The sequence below is a fragment of the Solanum lycopersicum genome, chromosome 6, assembly GCF_036512215.1.
Source record: "Solanum lycopersicum chromosome 6, SLM_r2.1".
Lineage (NCBI taxonomy): Eukaryota > Viridiplantae > Streptophyta > Magnoliopsida > Solanales > Solanaceae > Solanum > Solanum lycopersicum.
The window spans coordinates 50,907,725-50,928,281 of record NC_090805.1 but is presented as its reverse complement, the minus strand read 5'-3'; the positions used below and the strand labels follow the sequence as shown (position 1 = coordinate 50,928,281).

The 20,557-nt window shown below is 34.5% G+C and overlaps 4 protein-coding genes across 4 annotated transcripts; 2 read left to right on the top strand and 2 right to left on the bottom strand.

Annotated features, from left to right (window-relative positions):
• The first annotated feature begins 365 nt into the window (after positions 1–365).
• LOC101263127 (ribonuclease 2) lies at positions 366–7,514 on the top strand. The gene is made up of 10 exons (XM_010324806.4): positions 366–826; positions 1,068–1,096; positions 1,191–1,264; positions 2,974–3,075; positions 3,192–3,195; positions 4,245–4,336; positions 5,079–5,240; positions 6,292–6,391; positions 7,002–7,082; positions 7,263–7,514. The coding sequence occupies exons 1-9, from the start codon at positions 600–602 to the stop codon at positions 7,076–7,078; spliced, it is 867 nt and encodes a 288-aa protein (XP_010323108.1). The 5' UTR covers positions 366–599; the 3' UTR covers positions 7,079–7,082; positions 7,263–7,514.
• A 45-nt stretch (positions 7,515–7,559) lies between these two features.
• Positions 7,560–11,268, bottom strand: LOC101264944 (pentatricopeptide repeat-containing protein At3g02330, mitochondrial). Its single transcript, XM_004242496.5, has one exon. It carries the CDS (start codon positions 10,775–10,777, stop codon positions 8,201–8,203), a length of 2,577 nt encoding a protein of 858 aa, XP_004242544.1. The 5' UTR covers positions 10,778–11,268; the 3' UTR covers positions 7,560–8,200.
• A 238-nt stretch (positions 11,269–11,506) lies between these two features.
• On the bottom strand, positions 11,507–15,199 carry LOC101262823 (large ribosomal subunit protein uL18). The gene is made up of 9 exons (XM_004242408.5): positions 15,067–15,199; positions 14,145–14,214; positions 13,962–14,053; positions 13,578–13,704; positions 13,404–13,483; positions 13,195–13,311; positions 12,430–12,564; positions 12,112–12,281; positions 11,507–11,761 (listed from the first exon to the last, which is right to left on the bottom strand). Exons 1-9 carry the CDS (start codon positions 15,067–15,069, stop codon positions 11,650–11,652), a joined length of 906 nt encoding a protein of 301 aa, XP_004242456.1. The 5' UTR covers positions 15,070–15,199; the 3' UTR covers positions 11,507–11,649.
• Positions 15,200–16,796: 1,597 nt separating this feature from the next.
• On the top strand, positions 16,797–20,514 carry LOC101263424 (cytochrome b561 and DOMON domain-containing protein At3g07570-like). The gene is made up of 5 exons (XM_004242410.5): positions 16,797–17,109; positions 17,219–17,404; positions 17,552–17,768; positions 19,756–20,039; positions 20,149–20,514. The coding sequence occupies exons 1-5, from the start codon at positions 16,903–16,905 to the stop codon at positions 20,377–20,379; spliced, it is 1,125 nt and encodes a 374-aa protein (XP_004242458.1). The 5' UTR covers positions 16,797–16,902; the 3' UTR covers positions 20,380–20,514.
• Positions 20,515–20,557: the final 43 nt, after the last annotated feature.

Here is a 20,557-nt window from a genome sequence, read left to right as displayed (position 1 = left end):
TGACATTTTAAGAGTGTTTAACTCTAACATGTCAATAACGTAAAATTACTTATCTTAATTCAGATACTTTTTGAAATGATCACCTTTTACTTCCTTCGTTCACTTTTATTTCATTACTTATCCGTTATTTTAAAAGTAATCTTTTACTTTCACTTGTCACTTTCAACATATCAAAATTATTATTTTTTTACATATTTTAATTCGATACTAATTACTCATTCTCAAATCATTTTTCAAAGACTAATCTAAACGTCAATTTTATAGGAGTATAATAAAATAATAGTGTTCAATTATTATTTTTAATAGGGGTACCAATTACGAGCAAAATAAGTAAAAAAGAACGAAAGGTTTATTTTACTATAAACCTGGATTAGTGTACTGTAAATAGTAGTTTATTTAATTAAACAGTAACTTAGAAAGATGCTTAGTATGACAGAATCTAGAATTAACCGCGAAATTATCTTCCTCCGTCAACGATCTTAACTCCGCCGTCTTCCGCCGCTGATCTTCGAAGCGGGCAATCCCGGAGACTATATTTTCTCCGTACTAGAGAAGAGAGAGATCTTGGAAGTTTTTACAGATAATAAGTGTCCGGAGCAATGGCTTCCCTTAAAATCAAAGCGGTTTTCTGTATGCAATTGCTACCTTTGCTCATCGGAGCTTTTTCCGTTATCCGAATCAACGGTAGTTGGGATGTGGAAGAAGGATTGCTACGCAGGCAAACCGGACACCAGAGAGAGTTTGATTACTTCAAGCTATCTCTCTTATGGCCTGGCACGGCTTGCCGGAATACCACCAAATGTTGCTCTTCCAATGCCTGTTGCCGGTACTTCTCTTTATTCTTCTTTCATATCTCAAATGATTTTTCGCAGAACTTAGTTATTCAGCTGATTGGCAGATTGTAAAATTAGACTAATTGTCGATTGATTTCTTCATTTTGCCTATTTATTCTCAGATTGTAAAATTATATCACGTCTAAGGAATTTTAAGCTAGTTGTGTGTTTTGTAAGGGTTTCATGACATTTGAAAGCAGAGGCTTACCTTTTTTTGTCTGTTTTTTTTTTCAGCTCAAACTCACCATCAATATTCACTATTCGTAAGTTATTCCGGTTGCGAAGGATGTATATATATTTTGTTTTCATGTTGTGCAATGTGAGAGGTAGAATTGAATAAGGTTTCTCTTGCTTCAGATGGACTTTGGGCTGATTACAATGACGGAACGTGGCCTGCATGTTGTTCTGGCCCCCAATTTGATAAGGAGCAGGTATATTGCTAACCCTGTTCCCCGGACCACCTTTTTATTCCGTGAGGACCGTTTGGAGAGAAACTTAACTGGTGGAACTGTTGTTGCTTAGATATATACCGGTTTGAAGGGAGAATTGATTGGTAGAACTGTTAATGTTTAGTTAAACACCTGAAGCATGCTCTTTCATGGAAGATGGGCGCGTGCTTTTGTTCCCAAAATATATTCATATATTTTGACGGTAAAGCAGTTTATTGGCTGTGAAGGCTACAATAATTCATACCCATAATGCACCCATCTGCAAGTGTTGGTGGGATTTAATAGGGAATTATGTAACTGAAGATCTGTTTATATTGTTTGTCAAAACATGTTGACTCCAAATCCAGAAACGCTTGTCACAGAGAATAAGTTTCAAACAAATGAAGAATTTTAAGACAAATGTGAACTGTTTGGATTTGCAAACGTTGTTATCCATTCATAAGGAGGTTCCCAAAGCTTATAACTCCGGAAATTAGGATTCGGCAAAGTAACCTGATGTACTACTAGCATCATACTTGCATTTTTGTGACTGATCATTCATTCCTATTTCTGGTTTTAGTTGAAGAGTCTTAGATTGCATATAAGTTTGCCTTTCATGGTGTACAATCTGTTTGTTTGAACATTCATTTCATTCTACTGGCTATAAGTTTAAAGTGCTGCTTCTTTTTTCAGTCTCCTTTGATCAATCCTGAACTTTGCCTTAATATAGAAGGATGTCTTTTCTGAATTTTATTATCAAAAATTTCATGTGTATTGCATGCATTATTTGTAACACTTGATTTGCAATGTATTTTGTATTAACTTGTGATTATTCAGAGATATAAAATATAATTTCAACAGAAAGATATACTTCATCCAAACAAGTGTCTAACTTTTTGAATTGTATGAATGGGATAATCCTTAAAGTTAATGTGCTCTTGTTAGTGATTTTGGACTACCCTTTGTTGTTAGATATAAGACAGTATTGTAAAGGCTTTTCATATTTAAAAGAAAAACAAAAAAACTCAGCGTTGTAAAGGCGTGTTTAAGCCCTGAAGCTGAGTGTATGGTTGGCGTAGCCCGCGTAGGTGCTGCACCCCGCTCAATTGTTGTTCAATGCAGCACCAATGTGCTAAGACATGTTCCTCAAAACCGATGGGTTCTATCACAGACCAGACATCGTCAAACAATAACTATACATGCCAGTAAATCTCTATAACTGTTGCTTGCCTTTATCGTTATTTTTATTGCATTACATTTATATTATTTCGGTACCTCTTTCATCTGCTCTTTCTTCACTAAAATGGGCAGTTTAATAGAGCTTTGTGCTTGACACTAGCGGGCTATGGAGCTTTTAAATGCCTTTCTCCTTTCAAGATACTGATTTAAGGTCCTTGCCTTGGATTTTTGCTGGGAAATGGTATCACAGTTCTGGCTTAAGTATGCAGATACAGTTAGAATGTTAAGCCTATCAATATCTCTGCTGGCAAGTTGATTAGTAATATATTTAATATGAGCATCTGGAAGTTCTTTACAGAAGGATCTGTGCTAATTTTGAATATTGAGAATTCAGCAGATGGGACTGAATAAAGAAGCTTCTATTTCTTCAACTCTAAGGGACATCCATTTCCTACTGCATATTTATATAAATATTCACCAGCACTGAGTCTGAAACATTGTCTTTTGAGCTTAGATATCCATTCATTTTGTAGATTTCAACATTGCGTAAGCCTATGAAGAAGTACTGGCCTTCTTTTAGTTGCAAGGCCACCTCAACTTGTCATCACGAAAAAGGATCATTTTGGGCTCATGAGGTGGTTTTTCATTGTTACTTGTACTAATGATTGATAAAGAATTCGATACAATTCAAGGAACTAACATGTCCTTCTTGTATTTCTTTTATGCTGACTCTGGAGATATTCGTTTTCAGTGGGGTAATCTCTCTTTGCCTTATTTTGTATTCAGTTTATATATACATATATCTTGCAAGATCTTTGATCAAGATCTTTGATTGAATTGAGAAGCAAGATTCTTTACTTACCAGAAGGGTGTATAATATAGGAATTACCTTATTTCTCACATCTTCTAACATTATTGGTTCCTTCTTCTCCTAGATATAATTACATTAACATTTTATAGTCCTTGTGCATTCTCATTTTACATTTTTTTTAAGTCAAAAATAAAAAAAAAATATCATTTGAAAGTTTGCGGATAACTAAGTTGAAGTTAAGGCCAGTCTGGAATGTTATTTTTTCTACTAAATGTGGGATAACCTTATTTGCCCTTTATCCTATCTCTTGTCTGGCAGGAAATAGAACCCTTAAAATACTTCAGATGGATAAACTGTCATTTTACTTCTGAAGCAAGCACCTAACTGTTAATATGGAGGATATGGAGAGGATAAAATAGGGGTCTTACCTGTTGAAATGTGAACATTGTCTTGACACTTGAAAGAGAGGAGTTTATGATTTGTGTGATACATAAATTTAGTTAGTTCATGTACTTAGGATATTAATGTTAGGACATATGTATAGTTGAATACATGTATTTGAGAAAAATGGGAATGAATTGAATAAATGATGGTAAATGTACTGAACTAGGTACATTTGACCAAAAAATATGATAGGTACATGCTAGGATAGTCCTACAAAAATATTCAGATATAATAGCTATTTTTGATTAGCCAAAATGAAGTCAAGTTGGTAAAAGTCCACTTGTCTTCAAAGAGCATTATTTATTGAGAAAGCAAGTAGAGTGAAGTATAGGAGAACCACTTCCTCCACTTGTCTTCAAGAGAAAATGAGTCACTGAGAGTGCTCCTCCTCCCTATTTTCCAACATTACCAACCTACCAACTGCAACCTAAAATTCAAAGTTTTGTGTTTTTTACACTTATAAATATCTGATAGAGACAAAAGTCAGACTAGTAGATGTTTCTTTTGTATGTAGTGTGATCTTTCATAATTTTATGTCATCGTTCGCAGAAAAACACGGGACATGTTCTTATCCAGTTGTCCACGATGAGTATGAGTACTTCCTGATGACTTTGAATGTTTACTTCAAATATAACGTCACTGTAAGTTGATTGTTATTCTATTTATTTACTCCAATAAACTTTGCCTTGTGTATTTTCTATAAGATTTAACCTTTGAATTGGTTCTTATTTGCATCCCAAACCCCACCTAGTGGGATTTCACTGGGTATGTTGTTCTTGGTTCTTATTTGCATATATTCAGTACTGGGGCAAAGAAATTGTTTTATGTGTCAGATACAACAGCAGCTTAATAGCTCATCTTGAATATCTTGGCTAATAATTTATGTCAAAACTTAAAATCACATATGTTATCGATATCTTTCCTAAGAAAATTCCCCTTGGTCAATGTAAACTTTTAAATGGATGATCGTCGACAATATGAGATATACAAGATTGTGGTTACATTTACAACAGCCTTCTGGAATTAATTTCATTGCAATAACTTACTACTCATTAGAGTATCCTTAGATGCAAAATATACCAAGAGAGTTAGCAGTTGGACTTTATTATACTGAAAAACTGATCACTTTCCCATCATCTGTGATGAATTTTTTCTTAATAAACTGCATCATAACTTTCTGGATATGTTAAGAATTGGATCACTTAACATTCCTTTAGCATTCCATGTTCAGATGTTTTTTTTTTCTTTTTGAAATGTCACTACAGCTTCATTTCATTTGGTTGAAAAGTTATATGTTGTTCCTCTTAAAAAATATAATTACATAGTGTGGTTGCCTGGTAGTTGAGTCCACTACTGATGTACTCAAAAATTGAAATTAACCAGGGAATTCTGTTTGAAGCCGGGTATGTACCCTCAAATTCTGAGAAATATCCACTGGGAGGCATCATTTCAGCCATTCAAAATGCCTTTCATGCAACTCCAGAGTTGATATGCTCAGGCGATGCGGTGGAGGAACTAAGAATATGCTTCTATAAGGATTTACAGGTTGGTTCTCTCTAATCCTCTAATTGAAATGGATGGCCTCATTTAAGATGTTTGTCATTATTTAGGCAACGAAATCATTATTATGTCTTTCAATAATGCACTCCTTGTTTGTTGTCACTTCCTTTCTTTGTACAAATCTATCATGTAGATATCGTGAGTGTGCAATTTAGAGATGGGTGATTATGTACTTACTTTCCAAGTTCATTCATCTTAATTCTTAAGTTACATATTAGCAAATAAAGCAGACATCTTAATCTAAATCTCTGCTTGGTTAATCTTATGTCTAATATTCTTTTGTGTAATTTGATATCAAAACGTGTCTAGTTATATATTGTCAGATTATCATCCCCACTACTTCCATTTTGTAGATGACCTCGTTTAAGATGTCTGACATTGTGTAGTGTAGGATATAAATTAGTATGTCCTTCAATGATGCACTTGTGTCTGGTGTTAACTTCTTTCCTTGTCCAAATTTAATAAGTAGATATCACGAGTATAGAATCTAGAAGTGGATGATTCACTCCTTCATTCTGAATTCATGCGTCTTACATGTTTGCAGATAAGACAGACTTCTTAGTTCTAAATATCTGCTTGGATAATCTTATATCTAATTGTATATTGCTTAAGTTACTAACAAAAACATGTCTTATTGTAAATTGTCAGTTTTTCATCCCCAAAAATTCCCTATTTATCGCCTCATTTAAGATGTATGTCATTGTTAGTCCATGACAAGAATTAATGTTTACTCCAATAGTGCAACCAGTATTTGCAGTTAACTTCTTTGCTTGTCCAAATCTAAGTGGACGATTCAGTTCTTCCATTCCGATTTCTTTTATCTTATCGCTAGCAGATAAAAGGACTCCTTAATTCTTTTTTTTTAATCGCTGCTTGGTTAATTTTATGTCAAACTATCGTCTATCTATTGTTTAATTTAATACCAAAACATGTCTGATTGTATATTGTGAGACTATCACCCCCAAAGCTCCAATTTCTATCATTCAATTTCTATCATTAATGTGAATATGGTTCTCAATTCCTTTCTCTTTTACAGCCTCGTGATTGTGCAAGTGGTTCTATCATCAAAAGTGGTAGAGTCTCTTCTGGGTCATGTCCTCAGTATGTCAGCTTGCCAGTAGTAAATGGATCAGGGGGTAAGTTCACTTCCACACAATCTGGGTGCCCATCTTTATCTAATTAGATTAGTTCAACTGGATGAATTAAAGATTGATCAGTTTGTGATCCGATCAACTAATATGACATTTTTGGAAGTCAAATGTCATCATGTTCTGTTGTTTCGCACAATGCTCTATTTTGTAAGATGATTAGCCCACCAGTATGCAGTTCTGTAGCCTTGTTACACACAAACGAGCAACAAAATGACTATTTTTGTGGTCACAGTTCCTTCTTGATCAAAACCGAAGCATCTAAAAGTTGTCTATGCCTGCTTAGCCTAGCCTACAAATGGTCTAAGCATCATTGTTTTCTAAATCTCCTTATTTTGTATAAATATTTTACTTGGTTATGAGTTTACATGTTGACCTATCAATCAAACAAATACAAAGAAAACATGAATTTGACCTACTAGTTATATCCAAGAAAATATATTGGAAGATATTACTTTTTTATCTGTTAACAGAGTAAAGAGGAGAATATGTGTATATTTTTTTGTTTCATCCCTTGCTCTCCTAATCTCCTCTTGAACAGTCCCTGCCATTGGCTATTTTTCATCTTTTTAAGAAGCTTACTCTTGGTTCTCTGAAGGTAACAAACAAGTGGCTGGGTTCGGTCTCAAGCTTTGCTTTGCAGTTCACTTACTATTGATTTTTGCATTTATCTGAGAAGGTAGCTGGACTCCCAACTCAAAGTTAAACCCCACGAGTTATCTGTCGACCCTAGAAAGTGTAATTATCAAGATCAGATTAGGAGTATGGAAGCACATATTTGCTCAAAAAAGGGGCATAAATTTTTCCATTTTGGGTTCAGCACTTGAAAGTTTCTTGACTTTTTCTTTTGGTTTCACAGGGCTTGACAACACAACGGCAGATTTTTTATCTGAGTGATAGTCTTACAGCAGTTCCCCATGGTCTAAGTCAATTTGATCAGGTAAATTTTACAGGGTTTATAAGATCAGATCCTTATTGCTTTGCGAAGATGTTTAGCATTCAGCTTGGTATTTATAAGCTATACATTCTTCTTGTAAAGATTATGAGATGATGTTGGTGTAAGTTACTGGTCATTTGCATCTCAGCGAGAATTGTTTAATTTTTTGCTTTATTGTATGGTTCCTTTCTATGAAAGTTAAGTATTCTACCTGCAAAATGCAAACCAACTAAACGACTGTTGTTATGTTGTTCATTGTTAGGAAAAGAGGGACTTTCCCCAAAAGGGTAGAGATTACAGTATATAAAACAGATGGAACTCCAGAAAAGTATGGTAAACAACTCTATGTCGAGCACCAAAACACATCTCTTCATTAAGCCAAAACAGTTGCTTCATCCATGTTTAAGTTTTCCCAAGAATCAGGAGACTGAAATCCCTCAGATAAATAATATAGTTGAAAACCCAATACTACAGTCCCAACCATTTTTACAGTTTCTAATTTTCTGTAAATTGTCTTTTTGAAGCAATTCTTTTTCGTGAATAAATCTGGAGGACAATTTCCCCAATCATTTCATTTCCTCCTACCAGCACAAGTGCATTTTGTCAAACAGTACTGTTGTCTCTAAATATACTCAGTGTTCTGTGCATGTAATTTGGTAAACTGACGATATTCAAATGAAGTCCAGTGACCAACCACATACAACTTAATATCTCCCTCGGATATCCCAAGCTGGCCCAAGCTTTTCCTTGGGTCAACATGAAGCGAAGCTTCTTTCCCTTGCATACCTCCATCAATAACCATCCTATGTTCAAACTGAATTGGTCTACAGCCAATAAACTCTGCATACGGAAAATGGATATCAGAGCTCATCTTCTGTAGCTTCACAGCTGAGCAGAAGTTCATTATCTAGTATTTGAGAAGTTCTCTTCATTTCACATATCAATGCATCAAGGTTGTCATATATCTCGTTGCATCTTGGATGGGCTTTATCACCAACAAGGAACATGTGTAGCACAGACTTGATCTCAATCCAGCTACAACCTGGCTCCTTCTTGAGCCCACCATACCTCATCACTTTCCTCATTTCAGAAACTTCTTTCCACATTCCTGCAGCAGCATAAATATTTGACAAAAGTATGTGAGAAGACGAGTCCTCAGGGTCTAATTCCAAGAGACACTTTGCTGCTTTTTCTGCTACCTCCACATTCCTGTGCATCTTACACATACTAAGCAGAGTTCTCCAAATCACATCATCAGCCTCAATAGGCATGTCTTGAATAAGCTTCAGTGCATCACTAATTTGCCCCGCCCTCCCTAATATGTCAACCATACATGAGTAATGTTCTAATTGAGGATCTAATCCATAGTTATTCGACATTGAATTGAAGTGTTGCAGTCCTTTTTCAACAAGTCCTATATGTGCACAAGCTCTTAAGACTGCAAGAAAAGTTGCATGATTTGGTCTTACATCCTCAAGCTGCATCTTTTCAAAGATCTGCAAAGCCTCTTCTCCAAGACCATGTTGTGCATAGCCACAAACCAGAGCATTCCATGTGACAAAATCCTTTTTTGGTGCTTTTTCAAACATCAACCTAGAATCCTGCATGTTCCCACATTTCGAGTACATGTCAACAAGAGTGCTAGTTATAAACACATCTGATTGCAATTCTTGCTTTATAATTTGAGCATGAATTTGCTTTCCGAGCCCAACAGTAGCTAGATTGGCACAGGTATCAAGAACTGTTGCAAAGGTAAAGTTATCAGGTTTTACTCCCTCTTCCAGCATTCTAGAGAAGAATTTCTGAGCTTCCTCACTTTGTTCACACAATGAGAACCCCGATATGATTGCATTCCAAGAAACGATTGTCTGTTCCTTCATTCTCTCGTGGAGTTTCTCTGCCTCTTCTACCTTTTCACATTTACAGTACATATCTATTACAGCACTCCCAATGAAGCACTCCAACCCCATCCCTGATTTTATGATCCTGTTGTGGATCACCATGCCAGTGTTAAAATCTTGACGAGCTGCACAGGCCTTTAAAACGCTACCATAAGTGAATTCATCTGGTTCCATCCTTGACTTAAGCATCCGGAAAAATAGTATCAAAGTTTCATCCTCGTGTCCATTCTGCTCGTAAGCTGCAATTATAGCATTCCAAGACACTGCATCTCTTATTTCCATTTCGTCAAACAAACGTAGAGCTTCTTGTGGTGCTTCGCATTTGCCATACATGTCCATAATGGCATTTGCGACACAAACATTGGACAAAAAGGGGGTCTTACAAGCTACCCCATGTAGCTGCATTCCCTCTAAACGCCCTTTGAATACAGCACATGCACTAAATACACCAGATAAGCTTATTTCATCAAACCCAAGATAAGACTTCAGCAAAAGCCGGAATAGTATTACAGCTTCATATCCTTGATCACCTCGAGCAAACCCAACAATCAAGGCATTATAAGATTGTAAATTATGGTTTGGCAACCAGTTGAATACCTTCCTAGCATCAGACAAACTGTTACATTTGGCATACATGTCCAAAGTGGCAGTAGCTACAATGACATCGTATCCAAAATCAGTTTTCAATGCATGACCGTGCAATTGAGAACCCAATTTTAAGTCTGATAACCCGGCACAAGACCTGAAGACACTAGCATAAGTAGATTGACTCACTCCTACTCCTCCTTTTTGCATATTCTTGAAGAGGTGTAATCCATCAGAAAACTTATTATTTTGAACGCAACCTGCTATCAGAGCACTCCAAGAAACCCAGTTCTTCTCAGGCATCTCATTGAAGAAACATATCGACTCATCCAATCTCTTGCATTTCGAATACATATCCACCATTGCACTCCCCGTCACCACATCAGTAGCAAGACCTAACCTGACGACTAACCCATGCACCTGCATCCCTAACCAAGAATCTTCAATACCCGAACAAGCTTTCAAAATAACAGCAAAAGTTGTTCTATCAAAAGCAATACCATCTCTTCCCATTTCAAGAAAAGTTTGAATAGATTTCCCATAATTACGATTTTGCATATACCCGGAAATCAAAGAATTCCATGAAATTGCATCTCTTTCAGGCGTCAAATCAAACATTAATTGTGCCTTGTCCAATTCACTTACCATGGAATACCCAAAAATCATGGCATTCCAAGAAACCGTATCTCTTAGAGGCATTTTATCAAACACTTTATCAGCATAACCCAAATTGGAGCATTTTACGTACATCTGAATCAAACAATTGGTGACGAAAACAGTGGGTTGAAACCCAGAAATTATCATCCGAGCATGAGCTTGCCTGCCTGGTTGCTGAGTGCAATGTTTCGCACATTCTTGGTATATATGGGAAAAAGTTCTCCTGTAGTTGTTTGGGTGCATTTGGTTTGCTGCTGCTGCAAGTGTTGTAAATCGTCCAGGGCGATGTTCCATCCATTTATATCCAACTGTTGATGAAACAGCACGAAATACATGCCATCAACTTTTAAAATCATGCTTTGGCGGGTGTTCCAGCTTCATACAACAAGGATTGTCGGTTAAAATCATTGCCTAATCAACAAAAGTTGGGGTTTTCCGTTGATATTTTTTTCATTTTTTCTGTACTTTCATTACTTGGACGGTGACATTATGTCAACAATAAATAACAATACATTCATCATTTACAGCAAATTTTACAAAGGGATTTGGGGTGAGATTGTAGAGTGTATTCAGAATTTAAGATTTCTAACTACATCGTGTTTTTATATAAATTTGAACCATTGCTGATGGTGGTAATGAGATATATTTGACAATTTCGTAGTTAATAATTATTTGGCTTTCGTAACTGGAAGACACCATACAAGATTCAATTACAAGATCATGAACACCACTTAATTAGTGGCCGTAGTATCCACCAGAAGAAAGCTAAAATATAACACATTGAAAGACAAATAAGAGACGTATTCTATAAGCAAAACAAAAAAGAACTTATAGAAGAAAAGGCACACAACAAAACTAGACAAGACAACATTCAACACACATACCAGCACCTAGAATCAATTAGTGAAGAAATTGCCTAGACATTAACGCTACAAACACATTGCCATTGGCAAGGCAATAACAAGTAGGCAAGGTTACCTTGCAAGTGACATAATGCAACACTCCATGCCAGATTTATCAGGCTGAGTATAAAATTTTAGGACATTCAAATTGGTAAATTATCATTCTACAGAGCATGCAAAACTGAGATCTCAATAAAGAAGAAAAAAACAGAGTATAAAAAGAGCATAAGCAACAATAATATTTCAGGACTCTTGCACTGCTGTTTACTCGTCATCCTCATCATCATCGTCATTTCCAGCAGCTGAATTCAAAGCATTCAGTCTCTCAATCAACTTAGCCTTCCTTTCCTCGTATGTTAGCTTCTTCAGATTATACCTGCAAAAGTATCAAAAAATGAATATGCAGAAAAAGAAGCATCGAGGAAAAGAGAATTAACATTTTCCTATAACCTTGAATAAGTCATATAGGGATACAGGAAAACAAGATATAAGCATACTAATTGCTGCAGGCAGAAGACAGGTCATAGTTTTTCCTACATGGCATTCTAGAAATGAAGAATCAGGATGAGCATCAAAAGCATATTTCATATTCAATAACAAAAGGTAATCATAAATCCACCACCCAACCCATTAAGTAAAATGTTTGAGAACTTCAATACATCCCAATGCAAGGAATTTTTTTCTGATAAAAATGAGAACGAGATAAATCTAAAGAGAAGTTTATACCTCTTGTGCTGTTTAGGAGGTTGCTTCTCAGATTTCTTTGGGCTTGGATCAGCACGAATGGCAGCATGAACCTTCTTGTACATCTCCTCAAGGCCATCAGCCTCAAAACCCTTTTTGATGTACTGACTAAAGTGTGTCTGATATTTCTCTGGTTCATCTTCAATTAGAGTCTACAGATAGAAGGAAGAGATTTAGCATAATAGACAATGGGGTGTACCTAGATGAAGAAATAACATAGATAATACTCAACTATGCATTTCTATAAATTTGATGATGATAGTAAACTATAAAAGGACTCCATACAACCATTCTATTTACCTGCATATATGTAGCAACGTGGCCACCATATATGTACTTGCGGTGAACATCAGCATCAAGTTGCTTGGAATCCTTGCTGAATCCAGCGAACCTCTTCTCACTGTGAGGAATATCAAGTCCACCATCCAATGCACCCTATATCCAACCAGGGAAGAATTGCATTTGATTTAAAGACATCTAAGGTCATATGGCACAAATTATCCATTGTAAATATGAAGAGTAACACAACACGCAAGAAACCATCTCAGATCTTTAAAGATGAAAGGTTTTGGACAACACAGCAGGCTCCTGTTAACTTAAAAAAGTCTATATTATAATAATCAGAAAGCACACCAGACAGATTAATACCCTAGGACAATTGCAATCAGGGTCTCATACCAAAATATTTATGAGGTGTAAGCAAGTGATTACTATTCATCAAAAGGTTCACAAAAGCCATCAAAGCATTTGCTTATACATCTTTTATCCTGAGATAATATTATTCCCTCCCTTCTGTTGATATGGCAATCTTTCCTTGTTGGTTCATTCCAAAAAGATTGATATTTGGGAACTCTATAACCTAACTTTCTCATTTTACCCTAAATGGAATGATGGCATAGGAGAGATAAGGCATTTCACATACGAAAAGATTATTAAAGGTAGTTTTTTCACATGCAATGTATCATTTGCTCAAACGTCAAAAACATTTATTTCTTAGAACTCTATGCACAGTTGAGCATGCATACAACATGAGATGCTGACCTAATACCAAAAGCAGGATTATACCTTGAGAGCACCAAAAACACGATTTCCTGTAGTAGTTCTTAGAAGGCCAACATCCAAGAGAGCTCGGAAAGGCCTTCTGCTTTCAGCAGGTTCAACAGAGTAGTCCTCCCCATTGACCTGCAAAGATTGGAAAAATCAGATGGCAAATAGAAGCTACTACTACAAGAAAGGACAAAACACCTATAACAATTGAACACATCTGCAATTACCTCAAGGTTCCCTTCATACTCCTCATCCATTTCAAGCTTTTTAAGAACTCTCCTTGCCAAAAGAAGTCCAGTGCAGTAGGCTACATTTGAATGTCAATGAGTTAATAGTTCAATAAGAACTACAGAACTTCAAATGAGATAACCAAACAATTAGAATAGCTTGTGTGAAAGTACCAGCAGCATAATTAGTCAGTCCAACTTCTAGGCCATAACGAGGCAGCTCGTTAGCATAAGCAGAGGCAAGAATCATGTCACCAGCAATACTAGCAGACACAATTTGTGCAATTATGTCCTTGTTAGTCTAGAAAAAATGTTAAGGAAGCGAAGTGAAGGAACAGTGCAGCTATTGTGCCCATATTTCGATTTTACAGATCGACCAGACCCACAACATAGATTCGTGATGATCCTAATTGCCACTATAAATCATGTGACTCAAATTTACCGTCTATGTAATATTAAAAGGAACAATACATGTCAAATCAATTAACAAAATCCCAAGAGGAAACCATCCGACCCATGTATATAATATTTTAAAGTAAAGAAGAAGTATTAGGATACAAATCGGACAACCAAACGATATTTAGGAGTGTTGTACTTATTTTTGTCCTGATTGATCAAGCGATTCCTGGCTCTGTAATCTGTTTTCCCCTCTGCATGATAGTAAAAAATGAAAACCAATCAGATAGTGAATTGTCTATGTTGTGACAAAAACAAAAGGAATGAAAAGAATATACACTATACCTCTCCTTCTCTTGAATTTAACCTGGAAACGCTTAAAATAAGCCCTTGTCTTCTGGACTTTGATGAAGGCCTGCAACACAATTTATTAACAGCATCAAGCAGAAGAACAAGCATCAGAAGGTTTTGATGTGCTGGTACATTCACATTAAGTACAGTTTTTCCCAATAATCTTTTAGTTTGAGTATGATTTTTTGTTGATAGAAAATGCAGAAAATTTCTAATATAGTAGAAACCGTGAAATTAAGTGAAGCATGAATCAAATGCAACTAGACAAGTATGATAATCCATCCCATACCTCAACAAGTTTAGGATTATTGTACATTTGATGTTTTTATCAACCTGGCTACTTTTTCTAGGTAAAATACAGTTAACATAAAACCAAAGCATCAATATGCAACAAACAGAAAATAATTATTTCTAGGTAGTCAACTAAACCAAGTACGAAGAAAAAAAAAGAGAGGGACTTGCTCAATATCTGAAGTCTGTATGTCAATATTATAGCCCAATCGTTACAGATTAGACAAGATCCTGAGAGATATGTGCAAAGTGTATACATAATTCATAAGAGCGAACTTAGGTAAATCTCTAGATATTTCTAGAGAACATTGATGAACCGGAGGAACAGATCTTTTAAGAACTAATGGAGCAGAATAGAAAAATCAATGTAGTTATAAACAGCAAACACTACATACACAGACTTGTAATCCTCCACAAAAATCAAACAAAGCGACACAATCACTCTTAGAAACAGGTACAGGCTTCAGCATAAACATTGAAAAAACCGTATAATCAAAATGTAGCATTCTGCTCTTTCTATTCCAAATATCGACTACTAAACAGCAACAAGAAAGCTTCGGAAAGTGTTAAACAAACCAAAATGCAGCACGGAATGTATAAAGAAGCTCAAGTTAGTGAATCTCACCATTGTTTCTTCTCGATTAACCTCCGCCGGCGGACGTGAGGGGGAAGTGGGGAGTGGAAGAAACTAATGTGAGAAAAGGGACTGCCGCTGCGGAGCTTATTTTTATACTTCACTAAAACCCTAGTCGATGGCCGATACTTTCTTTTGACCTTTATACCCTTAGACATTTTGACTATTTTCGTGGAAAATTTTAGGGTACTTTGGTCATAAAAACTACTCTGGTTCACTTTTTTTCCGGATTAATTTCTCACTTTTGCCAAAAATAAAATAAAATAGTACAGTTATTATTTTTCTCTAATAAACCTTAATGTCACAAATTTATTAGATACTCCATTCATTCGGAAATGTTCCTAGCTCATCAAAAGTCAATTAAATTTATTTTTAAAAGTAAATTAGATCATATTAATTTGATATTTTAAACCAAAAAAATAGATATACTAAAACTATAAATTTCAATTTTTTGCATATTAATATGATGAAAAAATGCATCTTAAAATGTTAGTCAAAGTTTTTATAGTTTAACTCTAAAAACAGAAATCATAACAAACAATACCAGACGGAGAGAGTAATTTGCTACATGAAAATTGTGGCTTTCCTTTGGAAACATTTATCAAGTTATATGTTAGTATGATGATACGATATAGGAAATTCGAAAGTAAGAGGATATTTCTGTATGCGTTGCTTTTTAATTATGTTTATGTTATGTGTAAATGTAAGTATAGTTGTGTTTGTGTATCATTATTTGGTATCTCAAATGTAGTTCACGTATTAATTTCTCCTGTTAGTACCTTGTTAATTGAGTTCATTTAATTAAATTTATTTAGTATATTTTATATTTTATTTAAAATTTATAAATTATCAAGCAATAGATAAAAAGTTACTTTAATAATATTACGATCCAAAAAAAAAATGAATAACATGTTACTTTTAGTTTGATTAGTTCTTACAAACCATCAAATATTCATTATTGTGATTTTCATTCAAAAATCAAAATGCCTAAGTACGAAGGAAGATACATAAGTAATCTCTACATCAAGATATTAATTAATGATTCCATTTTTATTTAATATTGGTACTTTGAAACATCATGTTAGCCAATCAATGAACCAAGTCTCGAATTTAAGTTAATTAAAATATATAAAGTAATTAGAGACGTTAAATGAATAAATTTAATCAGATTTAATTGTGATAAAAATATATTAATTCAATTAACATGCTATGATTTTAACTTTTTTCAATGTTTGCTCGGATCAAATAATGAATCATCAATTTAATATAATCCAACTTTGCTCCTTCAAATTAACATATTCCAAATCTACAAATTTGATTTTGTACATATAAAATTATGTTACATTTTGACATGTTGAGTTATATTGTTTGATTCATTCGTCAAAATCAACAAATAGATGAATGATTCAACTCGTATATATTTTACTGGTATAAGGTATAAATATAACTCTCTAATTTTGAGTGTGTATAAGTAGATATTTAAATTTATATAAAATTAAATAAGTAATCACACTTATCCTGCATGACATAATACATGCAGGACGTCCCGTAGGATACAAAATTGCAATGTCGAGTGTCATGTAGGATGAGTATGTCTAATTATTCAATATACAAATTCAAATATCTACCTATGCATATTTAAAGTTAAAAAATATAATTATCAACTAGCGTCTAACTTAAAAACTGATGTTTATGTATTATGTTTATTTCATTATATGACCACCATGAACTTAATCAACTAGGCCACTACTTCCCCATTACAATCATCTCTCCCACTTATTTGCCACAACGAAACAGAGTGTGAGAGAGAAAAAAAAAGTTGAAAAGATGAAGGCATCTTTCAAATTCTCTGCCTCCTTCTTCTTCATCATCTTTCTAATAATATTTATCAGTTCCCAAATTTCGAAAGTATATTCTCAAGGCAGCAGTACAGATTCGTGCAATACGAATCTCAAACTTAAAAGCGAAATTCTCTTCGATACAACTTCCTTCCATTGTCTTACAGTATGGAATCAACAAGACTACATCCTCAGAGTACAATTTCCTTCATTATTACTTTCAGAAATCGCTAATTTTCGATCGTAGATTAGTGCTTCTTTTTTTTTTAGTAGTGATATCTCACTAACATTTTCTCTGTTTCAAGTATATGAGAACAGATACAAATGTATGGAGTTATGTTCTCTCAGCACCAAACACAAATTCGTATATTGCTATGGGATTTTCAGAAAAGGGAAAAATGGTTGGCTCAACTGCAATTGTTGGATGGGTCTCTAATGACGGAACTGCCACTATGAAGAAGTACTTTCTCGGCGGTCAATCGCCGAATCAGGTATGTATCCAGATCTCGGACTGGTTAGCGTTGTTTTTGGCTCGAATTATGTATATATAATTTTTTTAAAATTTAAATGTATACGTATAATAATATCATATTTATTCTGAATCCATTTTAAACTTTAGATTTTGAATTTCCGATCAGGTGTTGCCTGATGAAGGAAACCTTCAGCTTGTCAACTTTACATCCTCCGTCGTAGCTGAAAACTCGAGAATCTATTTGGCCTTTCAGTTGAACACTGAAATGCCCAGTAATCGGCTCATTTACTCCGTCGGACCGTCGGGAATGCTGCCGTCGACCGCCGATTACCGGTTAACAGAACACCAGGATCATATATCTACTTCCTTGGATTACAACTCAGGTTAGTGAACCGGTGGAGTTCGAATTTTATTATCTGGTTATTGTATGGACTTAATTTCATTGTCTTATATCACACAAAAATTATTTCAAATTTTGATATAATGTAAAATCACACAAATGTTTAAATAGTGCTCTCTCATGGAGTATTTCCTTTTTTTTTAAAAGTAAAATTTATTTTTAAAAAATAAATAAGTCTCTTCCTTCTTGGTGGACAGAGTTGCTTATATATGTTGTTGGAGGAGGTGATAAGATATTTCACGAAATTAGTTAAAATACGTGAAAACTATTAGTTGCTATTGTGAGTCTGTTACTATATCATACTTTTAAAAAATAGTGCCGAGATGAATATGATTCCTTCTACTTAATAGTTGTGTATCCCTTCATGTTCGAGTCATCCTTGGTTTGAAAAATCCATGTATGAACAGAGAAGTGTTTCCTCATCTTACGCAATGCAAATTCATAATTGAAATTTGAATATAGATACCAAACACCTAGTGAAGGATGAAAAGGACAAAAATACTAACTTGCCACATTGTGTATTTTTGGATAATAAACCGGCCAGCATCTAAGAATTCGTTGAAAAATAACATTTTTGATACAATAATATTATAACATTGCCATGAATTTCGAACTTTAGTAAGTGTGAAATCTAAGATAGAGTCATGATATTTGAAATCCATGATGGAGTTATGAATTCCGAAAGTTGCCTATTTTTCATTAACTTGAGAAGTTCTGATCATTTTTCAACTACAACCCAGAATATGACTACTTCGAATTCTATCCTAAAAAAAGAAAAAGTTTTTTTAGTAGGGAGACTAGTAGCGGTGGGTGGGTTCCACGAACAACTTCTAATGAAGGCAATCATAATTGGTCTAAAAGAGTAAGAAGATAGTTGCCCTGCACCAACAAATGTATCACTTACTTTATATTCTAGTCATAACGATAATAATGTTTTAAGTACCAACAAACATATGTAGTTTTTACGTCTTTGACTTTAGGAAGTTGGAAGCCAATTTTTTATTATTTTTTTTCATATGGTGTCCGGTGCTAGAGTTTGATTAATTTGAATTTGTGTTGAGTAAAGCTTCATTAAGGAGCAACAATACTCTTTATCAAGGTTTTTTCATATTCAAGACTTGAACTTGAGATTTATGGTTAAGGAAGGAGCAGTTTAATACACTGCATCACATGTTTGGTGGTTGGAAGCCAATGTTGTTTGTTAAGTTTTATTTAAGAAAAAAAAAAGGGCTTCCTAATTTCAATACGTACAATTCAATCAATCAACTATTTCTATAAGCCAAAATAGTTGGCATCCCATGACTAACAAACTAAATGTGTATTTTAATTTCTTTTAAGACAAAGCAAATCTCAGATTGGAAAGAAGAAAATCAAAGTACTATGGTGTAGTAGTAGGTATAACATCTTTAATAGAATAATGTCTAGTTTGTTGATTGAACTGGATTTTATAATAGCATGATGCTGTATTTTATTTTAAATGGGGTAGATATAGCTTTAAGCTGATGCTTTTCCCTTTTTTATTTTTTTAGAAAAAACAAAATATGAAGTAAATTTGTTTGATTGAATCATTTTAAGTACTCTGTTTGTCCTCGTTTATGTACAACTTTCTTTTAACTCATCCTAAAATGAGTGTTACATTTCTATATTTGGAAAATGACGATGACATGAGTCGTTAGGACATACTTGGTACATAGATTCACCTTGTTATTATGATGAAAATGAAAATGCAAAACTCTCACAATCTACAGATTACAACGCATCTTAACTTCATGGCTGCTTAATTATTGCCACATAATAATGGGACAGAAGTAGGGTGAAAGTAACTTATACGTTATGAGTTCATGTGAGCTCAATAATTTTTTGCTTAGACCATGTATATGTATCAAGAAATTCACTAAATATTTGACAGTGAACTCAGTTAATGTTTTTGTGTATTGATTTCTAATGCTTGTCATGTTGTTGTTGAACAGGTCAAAGTGAGACAAAGACCCTTTATGCAAACCTGAGGAGAAGCCATGGACTTCTAAATATGTTTGGATGGGGAATTCTCATGCCAATTGGGGTGATGACAGCTAGATATTTGAGGCAATATGATCCAATCTGGTTTTACTCTCATGTAACTATTCAATCGTTAGCGTTCATCCTTGGATTCGCGGGTGTTATCAGTGGGCTCGTTCTCAATAATCGTCTTCAGAACAATGTCAATAGACACAAAGGCCTTGGCATCTTCATTCTTCTTCTAGGTTGCTTGCAGGTTTGTTTCAACGCTCAAGTTGTTTCTAAAGTGACTCGACTTACAAAAATTACATTGATGATTATGATTTACCGATATTCATTTTGTCTGTTTTTTCTTTATTGGATAGGCTATTGCAATATTGGTGAGACCAGACAAGGAATCAAAAATAAGAAAATATTGGAATTGGTACCATTACATTACAGGGAGAGTATTGATACTTTTGGCAACAATAAATGTTTTCTATGGTATTAATTTAGGAAATGCAGGAAGTTCATGGAAGGCTGGTTTTTCTGTTGTTTTGGTTATTTTATTCATCACTGCTTTAATGCTTGAGATCAGGATGTGGAAGAGAAGATAGAAATCTTTTCTTTTTTTTTTTGGTTATGCTTCATTCATGTAATATTATTGTTTATTTTTCTTGTTTTTTTGAAGATTTTCCTTTGTATTTTCTCTATACACATTACATAATACTAACAGCCAATTCTTTTCCTAACTTAATATTTGTTCAATTGAGTACAATATTTAGTGCTGTGGTG

Bases quoted from the DNA above. Each gene is read 5' to 3' on its own strand.
- LOC101262823 (XM_004242408.5), bottom strand. The intron at 13,312-13,403 runs GTAATTGCAGAT...CAATCTTTGCAG, and splicing joins AGTATGAAGGGAACCTTGAG to GTCAATGGGGAGGACTACTC. The intron at 11,762-12,111 runs GTATAAACTTCT...ATACTTTTGCAG, and splicing joins CCTCCTAAACAGCACAAGAG to GTATAATCTGAAGAAGCTAA.
- LOC101264944 (XM_004242496.5), bottom strand. From the start codon at position 10,777: ATGGAACATCGCCCTGGACGATTTACAACACTTGCAGCAGCAGCAAAC.
- LOC101263127 (XM_010324806.4), top strand. From the start codon at position 600: ATGGCTTCCCTTAAAATCAAAGCGGTTTTCTGTATGCAATTGCTACCT. The intron at 1,265-2,973 runs GTATATTGCTAA...TTCATTTTGTAG, and splicing joins CCCAATTTGATAAGGAGCAG to ATTTCAACATTGCGTAAGCC. The intron at 6,392-7,001 runs GTAAGTTCACTT...GGTTCTCTGAAG, and splicing joins AGTAGTAAATGGATCAGGGG to GTAACAAACAAGTGGCTGGG.
- LOC101263424 (XM_004242410.5), top strand. From the start codon at position 16,903: ATGAAGGCATCTTTCAAATTCTCTGCCTCCTTCTTCTTCATCATCTTT. The intron at 17,110-17,218 runs GTACAATTTCCT...CTCTGTTTCAAG, and splicing joins AACAAGACTACATCCTCAGA to TATATGAGAACAGATACAAA. The intron at 17,769-19,755 runs GTTAGTGAACCG...GTTGTTGAACAG, and splicing joins TTCCTTGGATTACAACTCAG to GTCAAAGTGAGACAAAGACC.